The sequence below is a fragment of the Xiphophorus couchianus genome, chromosome 9 (assembly GCF_001444195.1).
Source record: "Xiphophorus couchianus chromosome 9, X_couchianus-1.0, whole genome shotgun sequence".
NCBI classification, from domain to species: domain Eukaryota; kingdom Metazoa; phylum Chordata; class Actinopteri; order Cyprinodontiformes; family Poeciliidae; genus Xiphophorus; species Xiphophorus couchianus.
In genome coordinates, this window is record NC_040236.1 from 23214840 (window position 1) to 23230632 (window position 15793).

The 15793-nt window shown below is 41.4% G+C and overlaps 1 protein-coding gene across 1 annotated transcript in view; it reads right to left on the bottom strand.

Moving 5' to 3' along the window:
* Positions 1-10140, bottom strand: part of myo7ba (myosin VIIBa) — a 33861-nt gene extending 23721 nt beyond the window's left edge. Inside the window, exons 1-14 of the mRNA XM_028028826.1 lie at positions 10000-10140; positions 8535-8570; positions 8333-8434; positions 8087-8239; positions 4777-4961; positions 3853-3974; positions 3612-3754; positions 3418-3531; positions 3190-3343; positions 3017-3093; positions 2827-2946; positions 1355-1494; positions 291-501; positions 63-198 (exon numbers count right to left, since the gene is read on the bottom strand). Coding sequence (XP_027884627.1) covers positions 63-198; positions 291-501; positions 1355-1494; positions 2827-2946; positions 3017-3093; positions 3190-3343; positions 3418-3531; positions 3612-3754; positions 3853-3974; positions 4777-4961; positions 8087-8239; positions 8333-8434; positions 8535-8552 — 1675 coding nt within the window. The 5' untranslated portion in view covers positions 8553-8570; positions 10000-10140. The remainder of the gene's footprint in view (positions 1-62; positions 199-290; positions 502-1354; positions 1495-2826; positions 2947-3016; positions 3094-3189; positions 3344-3417; positions 3532-3611; positions 3755-3852; positions 3975-4776; positions 4962-8086; positions 8240-8332; positions 8435-8534; positions 8571-9999) is intronic.
* Positions 10141-15793: the final 5653 nt, after the last annotated feature.

Consider the following 15793-nt stretch of genomic DNA (forward strand, 5'->3'; position numbering starts at 1 on the left):
TTCGTATCGGTGTCGGAGACGTCGCTGTGGATCATTTTTCAAATGAATTTTCTAAGCAGTACCTTTCGAGTCATAGTAGACCACTCCTGCAAAGTGTTGTATTCCAAACTGGGTCTCAAAGTTGTTTTTGGGAGGGATGTAGACTTCGCCTTTGGTGTGAAACTGATTCAGTTTCTGGAGCATGGAGGCGTCTGTGCCCTGAAAAACGAACCCCACCACACCAGAAAAAAAATTAAAACCTCTTTAGCGTTCCGCTCGGCTGCGTCCGGAGGCTTTTAGAGGGCACAGACCTTTGGGAAGTTGCTCTCCTCATCGACAAGAGCCAACACATTCATGGGCTTGTTGGCCAGCGTGTCCAGAGTGCGCTGGTTGTCCAGGTAGTCGATGTGCTGCCAGAGGATGCCCTCGCGGGCGTACTCCTCCTGCTCCAGCTTGAAGACGTGCTTGACGAAGAACTGCTGCAGCTGCTCGTTGGCGAAGTTGATGCAGAGCTGCTCGAAGCTGCCGGAGGGGAACGCACAAACGTTTTACAGGGAAACATTTTTTTTTTTAAATAAATCAATAAAAAAATAAATAAAAATTCACACTTGAAAAGGAAACTCCACCTCAGAAAAGAGAGCTGTGAAAAGATCCATGAACAGGTATAAATACCCAAATACTAAACATTCTGGTAAAATGTGTCGCTTTGTATTTGGGCAATTTACTGTTTGAAACAAGGAACAACAACTATTGGCAGTAACTAAGGAATCTGTCAAGATGAAATAACTAAAAGCAGAACCAGAAGATTTTTTCCCCCCCTCCAAATTGTAAAAGAAAACACTTATAAGATCTCAACCAAATAGGCAGAGTGTAGAAGAAATAGAATCTGATTTTTCTGAATTATGCGCTCCTGACATGTTTCTCTTTTTATGTCATGTTTTCTATTGTTTGAGGTGGTTCACTCAACCAGTTTTGTTGTATTTTGTTATTGTTCTCAGCTGAAATAAGTAGTGGTCCATAAATAAAAGCCCAGAAAGGAAATATGGACAAAAAAAAAAATCCCTGTTTCCATCCTTGAATATGTTAAATCTTAAATTAATGACTGTGATGGAAATCTGTCTTTCCAATAAAAAATAAAAAAAAACAATATGAAAAAAAAACTTTTTGGGAAGTTCAGACATTTCTTTCCCAACTGGAAAGAAATGAAGTAAATGCCAGATGAGCTTCAACTTTATCCTGCAATAAGATCGTACGCTAAAGGAAGGTAAGAAACCGAAACCCTTATTTAATTTCAATTAACTTCAATAAGGCAGCAGGATTATATCTAAAGATCCAGCAGCAAAACCAAAGTAAAACAGTCGGGGTAGACGTTGACCTGTTGTTGTCGAAGTTCTCAAAGCCAAAGATGTCCAGCAGGCCTATCGACTGTCGAACCGTGTCCTCATCATCGGGCGGCTTGTAAATGGCGTCATTAATTTTTGTCACCACCCAGATGAAAAGTTTCCCATAAATAGCCTGGAAAGACAAGCAACACAAAGAATTATCCTGGCAGCCTCTCCATTTAAGCAAATGTCTCCAGACTATTTCCTGTAATGCAGCAGAGTCGGTAAAACTCATCGACATGTTCACAATATACATCATGCAGATATTGGCATGAAACGACTAAGCGATCCGAGTGTCTCATCTCTATTAGGAGTTTCTGGAGAGACGCAAAGATTCAATCCATCAAGATCATGCAGGTGGAGGGACTTAACATGGAAAAACTTTGTTTCTTTATTACACCTAAAATGAAGCAAAAGCCGGAAAGCTAAACGCCCACGGTTTAATGATGGAGGGAGAGCGGAAACCATTTGGCAAAACATTTCCATATCAGTTGGATTCAAGTTCTCCAGCCTGACTGGCAGGATTTGTTCAGAAAGATTCATCTAATTATTGGTCCAGATACAGAATTTGGCTTTTACTCAATGTACCTGAGGAGAAATATATCTAAAACAAACTTGGAAGAAAAATGATGGGGAAAAATTATGTTAGCAGCAGGTAAAAAAAAAAAAAAAAAAGTAAAATTAGAGCCCTCTCTACCGAAGGAGGAATGTTATGAACTCAAAAGAAATTTATGAGATGAAGAGGATTACTCTTTGAATGAGCTCATGTATGGAAGGATTTATTAGCATTTGGAAAAAATGGGCATTATTTGTCTCCAAAACCAAGAATAATGAAGGATCAAAATGATTTTTAAATTTTTTTAAAGATGATCGTTTTCTTCTTCTCCCAACCTTTTTGGTGTGGACTTCATTTTTTTTGTCTTATTGTTATCCTTTTAACATCCTTCCTACTCCATCACATTCCAACAATACATGCTGCGCCCGTTCACTGCGTTTGCATTAGTTGGTTTCATTTGTACACTTTCGATGCATAATTTAAAAAAAAGCAGATTGTTTTGAATTGCCTTTGTCTCAAGAAATGCTTTCATGTTTGGGCCATTTTGAGAAAATCCAATACTTATGTGGAAGTAAATGAGCTGCGCTCTGCTTGCATGCTGCACACTCATCTACTGAAATGGCCCAGTCAAAGTCCAGACCCAACTCCGAATGGACATCTGCAGCAAAACTCGAAAACTGATGACTAGATTCTCATCATCCACTCTGACCGAGGCAGAAGTGTCCTACAGTGTCCGACGTTTCTAAAGATAAAGGTCAATACTTTAACTGTTACTTTCACAACTATCCACCGCTGTGTAGTGGGTCGATGACAGAAAACCCAAATAAAAAATAAAAAAAACCGCCCTGATGCTGCTGGTGGAGACGAGCTCAACGGGTAGGAAAAGGTGGGGGAGGAAGTGGCCGTTACCTTGACAAAGGCGTCCCTGCCGTCCAGAGCCTGGTCAGAGTTCAGAGGTTTGTTGACGGTGTCCCTGGCGGTGGTGACGGCGCGCTGAGTCAGACACTTCTCCAGCGCTGTAGGATCCACCTGAGGACGCGACGACACGCATTCAGGAAAGGTCTCGGCGGCATCGGCTGAGGGAAAAAATGTCACCTGCCTCCAAAAGCTGGCTGGCCATGCTGAAGTGGGAGGATTTGGCGACGCTGCAGCCCTCCAGGTTGTTCATTATGACGCCTGAAACCACGCGGAGAACTTGAGCCCGGGGGAGCGGAAAAGAGAAAAAAAAAAAAGACTCAACGGGAAGAATTTGAAAATTGCGTCATCTCCTACTTTCAAACTCCACGTTGCCCAGGTGGAGGATGGCGGCCAGCAGCTTGGAGATCTCCCAGGAGTCGGTCTCGGTGAAGGTGAGGATCTTCAGGGCCGAGCGGAAGTGAGCGTACTCCTTCACGTCGTCTCGTCCTTCGCAGCTGGTGCAGTTGCCCTGGGAACGAACACATGTTATTCCCGACTTGAGGTCCTTTTTTACGAGTGCCTGAGGACGGATCAGAACCGAACCATGGTCAGGTATTTGTACTCTGCAGCCGTTCCGAGGGAAAGAATCTTCTTCTGGTCCGGAGCCATGCCCATCAGCATGTAGTAAAAGATGTGGTAGTTCCTTTCCTCGGGGGCCTGTTGGTGAACAGGAACGCTCTTTAGCCCAACACAAACCAACTCAAACCTCCGCGTCACACCAGGAGACCCCTTCCCACCTGACGACACACTCTGGACTTCTCCAGCAGGTACTGCTCCACCCGGGCCCCCTCGATGGACCCGCCCTTGGAGAAGCTGATGTCGATGTACTTCCCGAATCGGCTGGAGTTGTCATTGCGAACCGTTTTGGCGTTCCCGAAGGCTGAGAGGGAAAATGTAAAGATAAAAAATTCAAATCGGATAAGAAGAGTGAGGACGGGCCTGCTTCAGAGGCGCTTTCCCATCGTTCCCCCCACTGACCTTCCAGAATGGGGTTGGCCTCCAGGATCTGCTGCTCGATCCACGAGTGCTGGCCGCTGACTGCAGCCAAGAACTGCAGCATCAGCTTGGTGCTCTCGGTTTTTCCTGCTCCGGACTCTCCGCTGGTTGGAGAGGTGTCAGGAATTACTGTTGAGTCACTCGCAAATGACTGTTGCACATATATATATTTTTTTCTTGTTTGTTTTTTTGTTGTTTTTTTGCCTGAACATGAAACGGTCACTTTTATTTTGAAAATGGCAATCTTATGATCTCAAGAAAAAGAAAATCAAACCTAGTGTTGAGAAAAGTGTTTGCCCTCTTTGTAATTTATCTCTTTTTTTTTGCTATCCATCACATGTAAATATTTCCGATCAAACTAATTTCAATTAGGGCTGTCGACGTTGACGCGTGTGACTAATCTAAAAGGTTTAACGCGTTAATATCACATAATACAGATTTATCAAATTACCTATTTTGACCCAAAAGCCTCTTTTTGTACTAGTTGCTCCAGCAAAGTCTTTCAAAATGTCTTGTTGAAAGTGAAATAGGATTTTCCGGCCAATATTAAGGAATTATTTATTTAAAACATGCTTCTGTCTTATGCTTTAAAGACATAAGATAGGTACAGTTGAAATAAGTCAGTTTTGCCTTGTTTCAACTGTACCAAGATATTTGCGCTAGAAACTAAACCAAAAATACGTTTTGTTTTTGCAGTGTACACTTTAATTACGTTAAAGAGACCCATTTTGTAATAAATAGTTCATACTAAAAAAATGCCACAAAAAAAAAAAAAGTGTCAAAATGAGAAGCTTCAGGCACGCCTTCAACTTTATCCGTGTTTCTGTCATGCAAAGGATTTTACACGGTAGCAACGTCTGGAATAATAAAAAACAAAATTGCAGTTTAGCGTTTCCTGGAGCCCACCTGATGACGCAGCACTGGTTCTTCTTGTTGCGCCTCATGTTGAAAAAGCAGGTGTCTGCGATGGCAAACACGTGGGGGGGCAGCTCGCCCAGACGCCTGTCTGTGTACATGTGCACCTGCTCTGTGGTGTAGATGGGCAGCAGCTGGTATGGGTTCACTGCCACCAGAATGGAGCCTGTGTACGTCTGAAAACACACACACACACACACACACACACACAGAGAGAGAGAGAGATGTTTGCCATTGCACACAGTTTTGTGAGCGTGTTTTGTGTTTCCATGAGCATAAAGGCGTCACAGTGGAGGAAACGCAGACAGATGACCGGCTTCGGTCACGGCCACAGCGCCTCAGGCCCATCGACCGCTGGGTGTAAACATCTGAGTTCCACTCAGAGACGCCCGTAAACACCGACGGCCGTCATGTGATTCAGTGGAAGACGGCGAAGCGTCTGTATGTCAATAAATATCCAGCAACATTTCAAAGTGTTCTGTATTAGAAAAACAAGGGAACATTTGTTTCAGATTTAATGTGTAAAAACCGTCACAAAACGACTGTGTAGCAAGATTATTTTTTTAAAATATATTTAAATTACATTTTCCTAGCACACTTTTACGATTTGAATGATTTCTCAGTTTCCTTTAGCTCTGCAAAGGTTCGGATTCCTCAGCTTTTTGTGGACTTTGTAAATCATATTCTGAACTGGAGATGCACCGATCCGATATTAACGTGCGTCAGTCCTGATACTGAAAAGAATTCTACATCGGGTATCGGTGGCAGTGGCAAATAAATGTGTAACTCTGTACATTTAAAGAAACATCTCAAGTCAATTCAGCACCGTTTTCCTACATCATATAGTATCGGCCAACACTAAAACTCAGATATTGGTATCAGAAGTAAAAAAGCAGAACAGTGCATCCATGAAACATTATTCACACTCCAAATATTAGCTTTTCCTACATATTGGGAAAAATATGTAATTAATAAGTAATTTACAGTCTTTAACAGAGTGGTAAATCTGTGTTTATTATTCAGTGTTAGCATCTCAGTGACTGATTTACTGCTGCTCTTTTTCTGATCCTAACTATTTTCTGTCAAGTAACCAAAGCAGCGACTCCGGTTTCGTCATTGACTTACATTACTGCACTAAAGTCTTAAATCATCCGTCGTGTCTTTATTGTTTTCTGTTGATGAGCCACACCTTCATATATTCCTGTAACGTGACATTAGTCAGAATCTCTATCCGCCTTGTGAAGGTTCTTGATTTTGTTTTCTCTTTTCACTCATTTTCAGCCAAATACTTGACTTTTATCAGAGCGTTTCAGTGAAGCCCTGAACTCCAGGAAAGAACCAGCACTGTGTGGCACGCAGCAGACAAATGTGGCTGTGTGATCTTACGATTTTACCTCCACCTATGGTTGGAACTAGATAATTGCATATACTGCATAAAAAGACACTTTTCTTTGCTGTATGGCATTAAACGTCTGATTTTTTTTTCCAGCTCAGCTGGGGTTATAATAATTTTCTAAAAGCCAGAATAATGAGAAATTTCTTTAAACTTCCCAATAATGTAGAAGCTTACAGATAACCCCTCAGTATTTGGCAGCATTCCCTTTGAACTGTATCCCTCCATCATGTACATTTTGTCTTTTTTCTTCTAAGCCCACTTTTTTTTAAAATTTGCTATTATGATTAAAATTAATTACTTTTAGTGACCATAAAGTAAATGTTGTCAAACATTCAAGCTGCAGTATGCAACTCTTCTAATTAATTATTCAATTAAATAAAAAATCTAACCCAGCTTTATTTATGTCTCCTTTTCCTCCTTTTGGTTTCGTTCCAGAGACGTTTCAGAACCAAAAACGTTCGTCTCCTTCCTGAGATGCGTGACAAGCAGGCGGTTCCCAGGCTGGTTATAGTTATGTGTGTTTGTTTGAACAGAAGGAAACGGGGCCTCACGGCGTTTGAACGTGGTCACCCAAAGATGAACGAGACTCGTCTTTTTTTCTTTCTTTTTTTTTTTTTTTTGCCATGATGTCACAGAAAGAATCAGGTGTGCTTTGAAAAACAACCACGGCTGCGCCTCCGAGTCACTACGATGTTGTGAAATAGCCCATCCTAGGCTTTCCCAAACCGTAATCGGTCATTTTCGTACATGTAAAGTTCTTGAATTTGAAGATGGTAATAACAAAATTCTCTCTGTCAAGCAGATTGAATCGTTTGGATAACACCAACTGAGTCAACAAAAGGAAAGGTTGAATCGGATTTGAGATTAGGAAAAAAAAAAAGCTTTGTCTTTTTGCATAAATATCTGGTGACAAGCTGAGTTTCGGGAGCTTTCTGATGCTGAATTGAATAATAATAATAATAATAATAATATTAATAATAAAAGGAAGACTAAAATAAGTCAATATAACAAAGGAACTAAAAATGTGCTTACAGTTAAGATAGTTTAACCAAAATGAATTTTGTCAAATGACTTCCAACTGAGCACTTTAAAAATTAGATGTTTTTTTTGTATGTGTTCTAGAGTGGAGTTGAATCACAGACAAAAGGTTAAATTGATCCTTAAATCCTTTTTTTTATCTTACACTGTGGCATCATTCAAATAGAGATGGATCTTCAAACGAAGCTCAAAACGCTGCGTTTGGGTTTTTATTCTCTGTAAGCCATAATCTTCAAAAATGACATGAAATAAAGGTGTAATAAATCTAAATAATGAGCTTAGCTTTCTAAAATGACCAAAAATTATGTTACTGTTTTGTACTTGAATGCAGCACAATATGACTATTTTGTATTGTAAAGTAGTAGTGTTGGGGACATATATTGTTCCTAGCTGAACATTCAGTTTCAGTGCCTGCTTAATGCATATTTAATAAATTAGCATTGTTTTATTTTGATTGGTCTGATGTAACATTCTAATCTTAAATATCATGTTTCCATCAGAAAAAAATAATGTTTTTAACTGGAATAGAGGCCTGAAAAACAACAGTGTGTGTGGAATTATTCAATATACAAATATATAATGCGTTTCACTTGATGAGCAGCTGAGTAATTAAAATAAACCTTCTACACTGACATGAACGGGATCTCTGGGTTTATGACTCTCCACACACAGCTGACGCAGGAAACGCAGGGTCGTTTTGTCTGACGACACTGTCGTACTGGTCTCTATGGAGACGAACAGCTCCGTGATAAATCCGGGGGGCAAAGTCTAAGCGCAGCCGCTTCACTCGCCAAGTCCAGCAAGGGTTTCCTGTGGCCGGTTATGGGCGTCGTAAAACTGGGTGGACTCCCGGGAACAGAAACTTACATAGATGATGCCCTCTTTGTGGCGGACCAGCAGGTTCCTGAGCAGCCCGGCCTCGTGCAGGTCGCCCAGCATTATCATGTCGTCCACACCTTTCACCGAGCTGGGGTGCATGGGGCGGATGCTGCCCTGGGTCTTCTTGTTAATCTTGTGCTCCTGCATTCAAACGACCATTACAATTAACTCAGAGAGGGACTAAATGCGGGTTTGACGGGTGGAAGTGAAGCGGACATTTTACAGGTGTGGTACCTTTCCTTCATCGTCGATGAGCTGAAGCTGCCCGGTGTCGGTAACTGTAACCTCGGCCCCGACAGGGACTCCACGGCCGGAGTCCACCCAAACGAAATCCCCCTGATTGGAGAACACCAAGAGTGACACTCGAGATGACTTTTCATGATGCGTTTAAGGTTTACACAAATGTGCAGAAATAAGTCAAATTCAACAGTCATACCTTACTTAAATGCAGCATGGCAGCAATTTAGTAACTCTGGAATTAAAAATAAATACTTTGTCAGGCAGAAACGCTGAGGAACCACTGCAGGCTCAGGCGGAACAGTTTGAGCCTGTTCCAACCAATAAGCAATGAAGTCATTTTATTTTTATTTTTTTTAAATTCAAGAAGTTAAAGTATTATAAATTTGTTCTCAACACTTATCAATTTGCGGTGTATTATTGCCATTGGATGCATATATATATATATATATATATATATATATATACACATATATATATATATATATATATATATATATATATATACAGTGATGGCATAGTTACTTTGAAAAAGTAACTTTAATCTGATTACTGATTACTCCTTGAAAAAGTAATTCAATTAGATTACTGACTACTTGATTTGGAAAGTAACTAAGTTACATTAAAAGTAACTTTCTTAGTTACTTTCAGCAGCTGCCAACAACAACGCTGTGAAAATGACATTGATCTTTGCCAATACTTAATTGTAAACTATTTTATAATGATAACATCAACCATGGGTCTCCACTTATAAGGTTGAACTGAAGGGGAGATTTTTTAATGGTTACAGTACAACCCCCCCCCCCAAAAAAAACTCTAAGAAGGATTTTAACCAAACCGCGACTCATTAAATTTGCTAGCGACTTTAAAAAAAAAAAAAAAAAAGCCCACAGTCGCTTATAATAATCGGACTTGGCGACAGAAACACAGAATAGTTCCTGTTTTTCTACCAACAAAATGCGCATCTCTCTCTTCCCTCCATTGTTTACGTTTCCGTCGCTGCTGATACTGTCGCATAAAAACGGCGATGACTCGACAAGACGCGTAGAGGAAATAAAATTAAATTCCAAAAGAAAATAGTAACGCAAAATGATTTTTGATAAGTGACTGTAGTCTGACTACTGGATATGAAATAGCAACGCGTTAAATTACTCTTTACTGAAAAAAGTTATCCGTAACGCGTTACTGACATCACTGAATATATATATATATATATATATATATATATATATATATATTTGTGTGTGTGTGTGTGTGCGTGTGAAGTACATTTTCACCAAAAAAAACCCCTCAAATTTTGAGAAGTCAGAAATTTTCGAGACAAAAAAACCCTTGAAATTTACGAGTTTGAAAAAGTCGACAATTCGCGAGAACACTAACAAAAAATTCGACTATTCAAACTCACAAATTTCCACATTGTTTGCTAAGAAATTTTTTGACTTCTCAAAATGTCAGGTTTTTTGGGGGGGTTTTTTGACTGAAATTTACTCTCTTTTTTATCCCATCTACAGTGGAATACGCCATCGTGGCCGCTTCATAAATGTCACCTTACATAATCCTGAACGAGCACATTTTAGAATAAGACGCCAGTAAAACATCACATCGAGTTCAGAGTGGTATTTTTCTAAAGAGAAGATTTTCCAACACCAACTATGAGCTCTTACCTGAGAACAGGTGTCCCTGTGGTCCAAGGCCTTCCTCTCAGCGGAGGGATCTTTTCCTTGAATGGCTACGAAGCAGGAACATTCCCCCAGAATTGTCTCATTTTATGGCTCTTTGACTTTGCTCCTACAATAGAGCCACCCGGCTTCGCCAGCAGCTACAAAATGGGCGTCTGCTTTGTTTAGTGTTTTTTTTATTTTATTATTATTATCAAAAATTAATACCGTCTTTCGTTTCAAAAATCGACAACTTAAGAGAATTCATGTTTGGTGAAAAAGTTTAAAATAAAGCTAAAAGCAATTTGAAGTGTGGCATTACAGCACAATAAAGATAAGGGAGCTATTTTAATGGTTGCACAATAAATGTGCTCCGACTTCCCTGTTCAACAAAAAGCTCCACAAGATGGAGTTATGGAAAGTGCTAGAAGGAAGAAGGCAGTCCCCTTAATGCCTGGTCCATTATCACAGCTGTTCTGGGTCAAACACTGATAAATGTGTTATGATTTTATTTTATTTTTTTAAAGTTTGATAAATATAAAGGCTAATGACACTGAAGAGATAACTAGCTTGCTCTGTAATAACACTACTAATTTAATCCGCTTGCTTCAGGCGTGGTCCGTTTTACGGGGAAGGTGATTTGTTTAACAACATGGCAAAGCAAGGTTGGCCCGGGTAAACCACCTGCTGAGACCAATTACAGCCATGAGAATCAATAATTAAACAGGGTACGCTGGCATCTATAAAGATGCTTCGGGTAGTCTTGTTTTTGTCTTCTAATACAGACGGATTTAAAAAAAAAAAAAAAGTCACCAAAATCTGGGACAAAAGTGTCAATTCAGATTTGAGTGTTTGGGAGGTGCAAGAGGCCTCAAGAGTCGAGGTTGTCTGGAGTCTGTAAACACTACATACAGATTGTGAAGCTTTTAAGGTCGTTTGTTGAGAAATGAAAACTTCTCAATGTTTGATATTTTCTAGCAAAATGTTTTTTTACGTCAGGCTACAATAGAATGTTCAGTTCCAATGGTATCAATGACATCAGCAGTGATGGCATCACTGTATGATATCACAAAGGAGTCTCTCTCTTGAATGTAGCTCACAGACAGCGTTTTCTCAGACCTGTTCCTCAGTTCTATCGCGACAGATCACTCTTCAGAGCACGTTCGAAATTAATCGATATCGATTCCAGATATTACGAGCTTTTCAGAGAAGCAAGTATTTACCAGTATATAGTCATGAAGCAACAACTGATTACTTGTGAACATGAAGCTTTTCCAGCTGAGCTTTCATGGATCGACATGATGAACCTCAACATCCAAGTCGACTACGACGAAATCATTGTTTTTGAAGATGACAGCGAGCCGGAAGATGAATCGGCAGAGATCCAGGGGGAACCAAGTCCTTCCGGCGACTTTGAGAGTCCAAAATCATTGGAAGTCGAGCAGAAAACAATTTCCTCTGCTGGCTTCGAGATTACCCCCTCAGTGGAAGACGTGGAAGAGACAAGCCAACACGTCATCAATCTCACAAAGCAGGTAGATGATCTTACTAAAGAACTGCAGAATAAGATTTTTGAACTCCAGGAGGAAAGAGACCGAAGGACTGCATGTCAGGCTGAAGTGAAATCACAGCAGGAGGAAATTCAAAAACTGCAAAAAATGTTGGAAAAAGAACGTCACCTGCGAGTCAAATGTGAAGATGTGTCAAAGGCTTCTTGCTCTTCCAAAGTAACAACAGACAAGAGCATTCTTCAACAGCTGGATTACTTCAAGAGGGAGGCTGAAAAATATGCCTCCCGCAATAAAGGTCTGATAGAAGTAATGGTTGAAGAGTACAGAGTGAGACTTAAATATGAGGAGCAGCTCAAACGTCATACTGAGCAGGCTTCGAAATTCAAAGAACAGGAGGAAACGGTGAAATCTTTGCAGGGTCAGGTTGCAGACCTGAAGATGAAGTTGAAACTTTCTCTAGAAAATAACCATCTGAGAGTCTCCACCCAACCAGAGGTCCTCCCGCAAACAGAAGGTTCCCTGCAAACAGAGGAGGCCAAGGAGAGACAGACCTCCAATCAACCAGGGAGGTCTGAAGAAAGGCATACGTTCAATCAACCAGGGAGGTCTGAAGAAAGGCGTACATTCAATCAAGCAGGGAGGGTGGAGGAAAGATGGACCTCCAATCAAGCAGGGAGGTCTGAGAAAAGATGGACCTCCAATCAACCAGGGAGGTCCGAGGAAGGATGGACCTCCAATCAAGCAGGGAGGTCCGAGAAAAGACGGACCTCCAATCAAGCAGGGAGGTCCGAGGAAGGACGGACCTCCAATCAAGCAGGGAGGTCCGAGGAAGGACGGACCTCCAATCAAGCAGGGAGGTCCGAGGAAGGACGGACCTCCAATCAAGCAGGGAGGTCCGAGGAAAGATGGACCTCCAATCAACCAGGGAGGTCCGAGGAAAGATGGACCTCCAGTCAATCAGGGAGGTCTGAGGAAAGATGGACCTCCAGTCAACCAGGGAGGTCTGAGGAAGGACGGACCTCCAATCAAGCAGGGAGGTCCGAGGAAGGACGGACCTCCAATCAACCAGGGAGGTCCGAGGAAAGATGGACCTCCAATCAATCCGGGAGGGTGGAGGAAAGACAGACCTCCAATCAAGCAGGGAGGTCCGAGGAGGGATGGACCTCCAATCAACCAGGGAGGTCCGAGGAAAGATGGACCTCCAATCAACCCGGGAGGGCGGAGGAAAGATGGATCTCCAATCAAGCAGGGAGGTCCGAGGAAAGATGGACCTCCAATCAACCAGGGAGGTCCGAGGAAGGATGGACCTCCAATCAACCAGGGAGGTCCGAGGAAAGATGGACCTCCAATCAAGCAGGGAGGTCCGAGGAAAGATGGACCTCCAATCAAGCAGGGAGGTCCGAGGAAAGATGGACCTCCAATCAAGCAGGGAGGTCCGAGGAGAGATGGACCTCCAATCAACCAGGGAGGTCAGAGGAAAGATGGACCTCCAATCAACCAGGGAGGTCCATGCGACCAACCTCCACTGGTTGCATGGAGGGCCTTCATGTTGGCGTTGGCCTCAAGGCCAGTCTAAGCCCGGCTCGGCCTTTACGCCGACCCACACCCAGGTGGCAGTAACCTAGGTAACTGTCCAAACCCAGGTCTTGCCAACACTGGGCATTATGAAAATTCAATGCTTTACACAGATTTAGGAAATCAAAACAGACACAGGCAAATAATATTCCTAACTCAAAAATCAATGGAGAAAACACAACATCAATTTCAGAGTTAAAAACACCAAAATAAACATAATTAAAACTTTCGTATATATAAAAGCTGCAGCAGGTAGAATTTCTAAAAAATTAATTAATCTAAATTCTAAATCAGGGGTGTCAAACTCCAGTCTTCAAGGGCCGGTGTCCTGCAGTTTTTAGATGTGCCACAGCTACAAAACAAAGGAATAAAATTAATTACCTCCTCCTTGTGTAGATCAGTTCTCCAGAGCCTTAATGACCTAATTATTCTATTCAGGTGAGGTGCAGCAGAGGCACATCTAAACGTTGCAGGGCAGTGGCCCTTGAGGACTGGAGTTTGACACCTGTGCTCTAAATTGTCCTAAGCTGTGAATGAGACAGAGAATCTGTGAAAATTCCTCTGACTCTGCTGCTGTCCAGAAACAACCAATCAGAACCAAAAGACAAACTTTTGGTTCTGATTGGTTTCTAATGTGTTGAATGTGTTTCAGCACATTCAACGCATTAGACTACTAATGTACTGCAGCTACGCAATTGGCAGAAATACAACCTAACATTGTATCATCATTATTTATAGAATGATTTAGAAAACAAAATGCTATACAGATTTGTCAAAACTATTTCGACCCATATTAGAACTTTGCATTCATTTCCCTTCAATTTAGTAGCTGCGATTTTCCCTAACCCTAACCCATACTAGTCTATTCCTAACCTCTGAACGTCACCCTTGACTCAAAGCAATGAGTCCATCATATTAGGATCAGGCTTTGGTCCTAATATGATGGAACTAATATGGCACTGGACATATAGTGGTGCGTTCACACCAAACACGTTTTGAGAGTCAGGCGCATCTGGTTTACATTCAAAGAGCTGATGTGGCGCGTTTGGAGTGTCTAGCGGCTGTTTGAACCATTTGACGTGTCAAGCGAGTCCATGGCGTCCAACATTCCACGCAGACTTTGAATGTAAACCAGACTCGCCTGACGCTCAAAACTAGTTTGATGTGAACGCACTATTAGAATGTTCAGTTCCATTGGTAACAGTGACATCAGCAGTGATGACATCACTCTTTGACGCATCAAAGGAATCTCTCTCTTATGTAGCACACAGAGTTTTTTCAGACCTGTTCCTGTTTCAGACTTATGAATCTTCTCCAATTATTTGAATTTACAGAATCAGCCCATTCTCAGGTGAGAGAGACTCACCTGGTATAAAGTTAAATTTTAGGTACTGGAATCACACCGGAGATAAATTAGTTTAATCAAAGCACGTCATGAATATGTGTTCGTGTACTCTGTCTTAAGTCCAGAGCATACTATTTATTTATTTTTTACTTTTACCACTAGATGACATTATATATATATATATATACATATATACAGTACAGACCAAAAGTTTGGACACACCTTTTAATTCAATGAGTTTCCTTTATTTTCATGACTATTGACATTGTAGATTCACACTGAAGGCATCAAAACTATGAATAACACATGTGGAAATATGCACTAAACAAAAAGTGTAAAACAACTGAAAATAGCCCTTATATTCTAGTTTCTTCAAAGTAGCAACCTTTTGCTGTGATTACTGCTTTGCACACACTCTGCATTTTCTTGATGAGCTTCAAGAGGTCGTCACCTGAAATGGTTTTCACTTCATAGGTCAACCTGCCCTGTCAGGTTAATAAGTGGGATTTCTTGCCTTATAAATAGTCATGAAAATAAAGAAAACCCATTGAATTAGAAGGTGTGTCCAAACTTTTGGTCTGTACTGTATATATATATATATATATATATATATATACTGTATATATATTAAAGTAAAGTAACAACTTTATTCATAGATGCAATGAGTTTATAGCAGCTGTGCGAATTATCTAATCGTCTGTTGATTTTCAGCAATCCACACTAATAGCAGATATAGAGGGCTACAAAATCAAATTTCCCTTAGTCCCCATGGAGCAGTGCTTCTCAATTCCAGTCCTCAGGCCCCCCTGCCCTGCCTGTTTCAGATGTGCCTCTATCAATCCAGGTGTGTGGCAGAAGGGCAGGGGGGGCGCGAGGACTGGAATTGAGAAGCGCTGCCATAGAGGCCTGGCCCAGTGGCCCCAATGCCAAGATCTCCAGAAAACATTATTTCACACCATGAGTTTCTCTCCTTTCATGCCCTTAGCAACCAATGACAGTGGTGTTCCTTGCAGCATTCATTGTCATGCATGAAGATGATTTTGCTAAGGAAGGTACGGCTCTTCTTTTTGAATTATGAAAGAAAGTGATCAGTCAGAAAGTCCATATACTTTGCTGAGGTCATTTTCATACCTTCGGGGTCTCTGAAGGGGCCGACCAATGATTCTCTCCCCAAAATGTTGGTGCAAAAAAAATGACTCCACCACCTCCTTGCTGACATCACAGCCGTGTTGGGACGTGGTGGCCATCCACCACCAATCCACTACTGCGTCCATCTGGACCATCCAGGGCTGCACAGCAGTCATCAGTGAACAAGTCTGTTTGAAAATTAATCTTGTTGTACATTTCAACTTGTTTTTTGGTCTGAGGA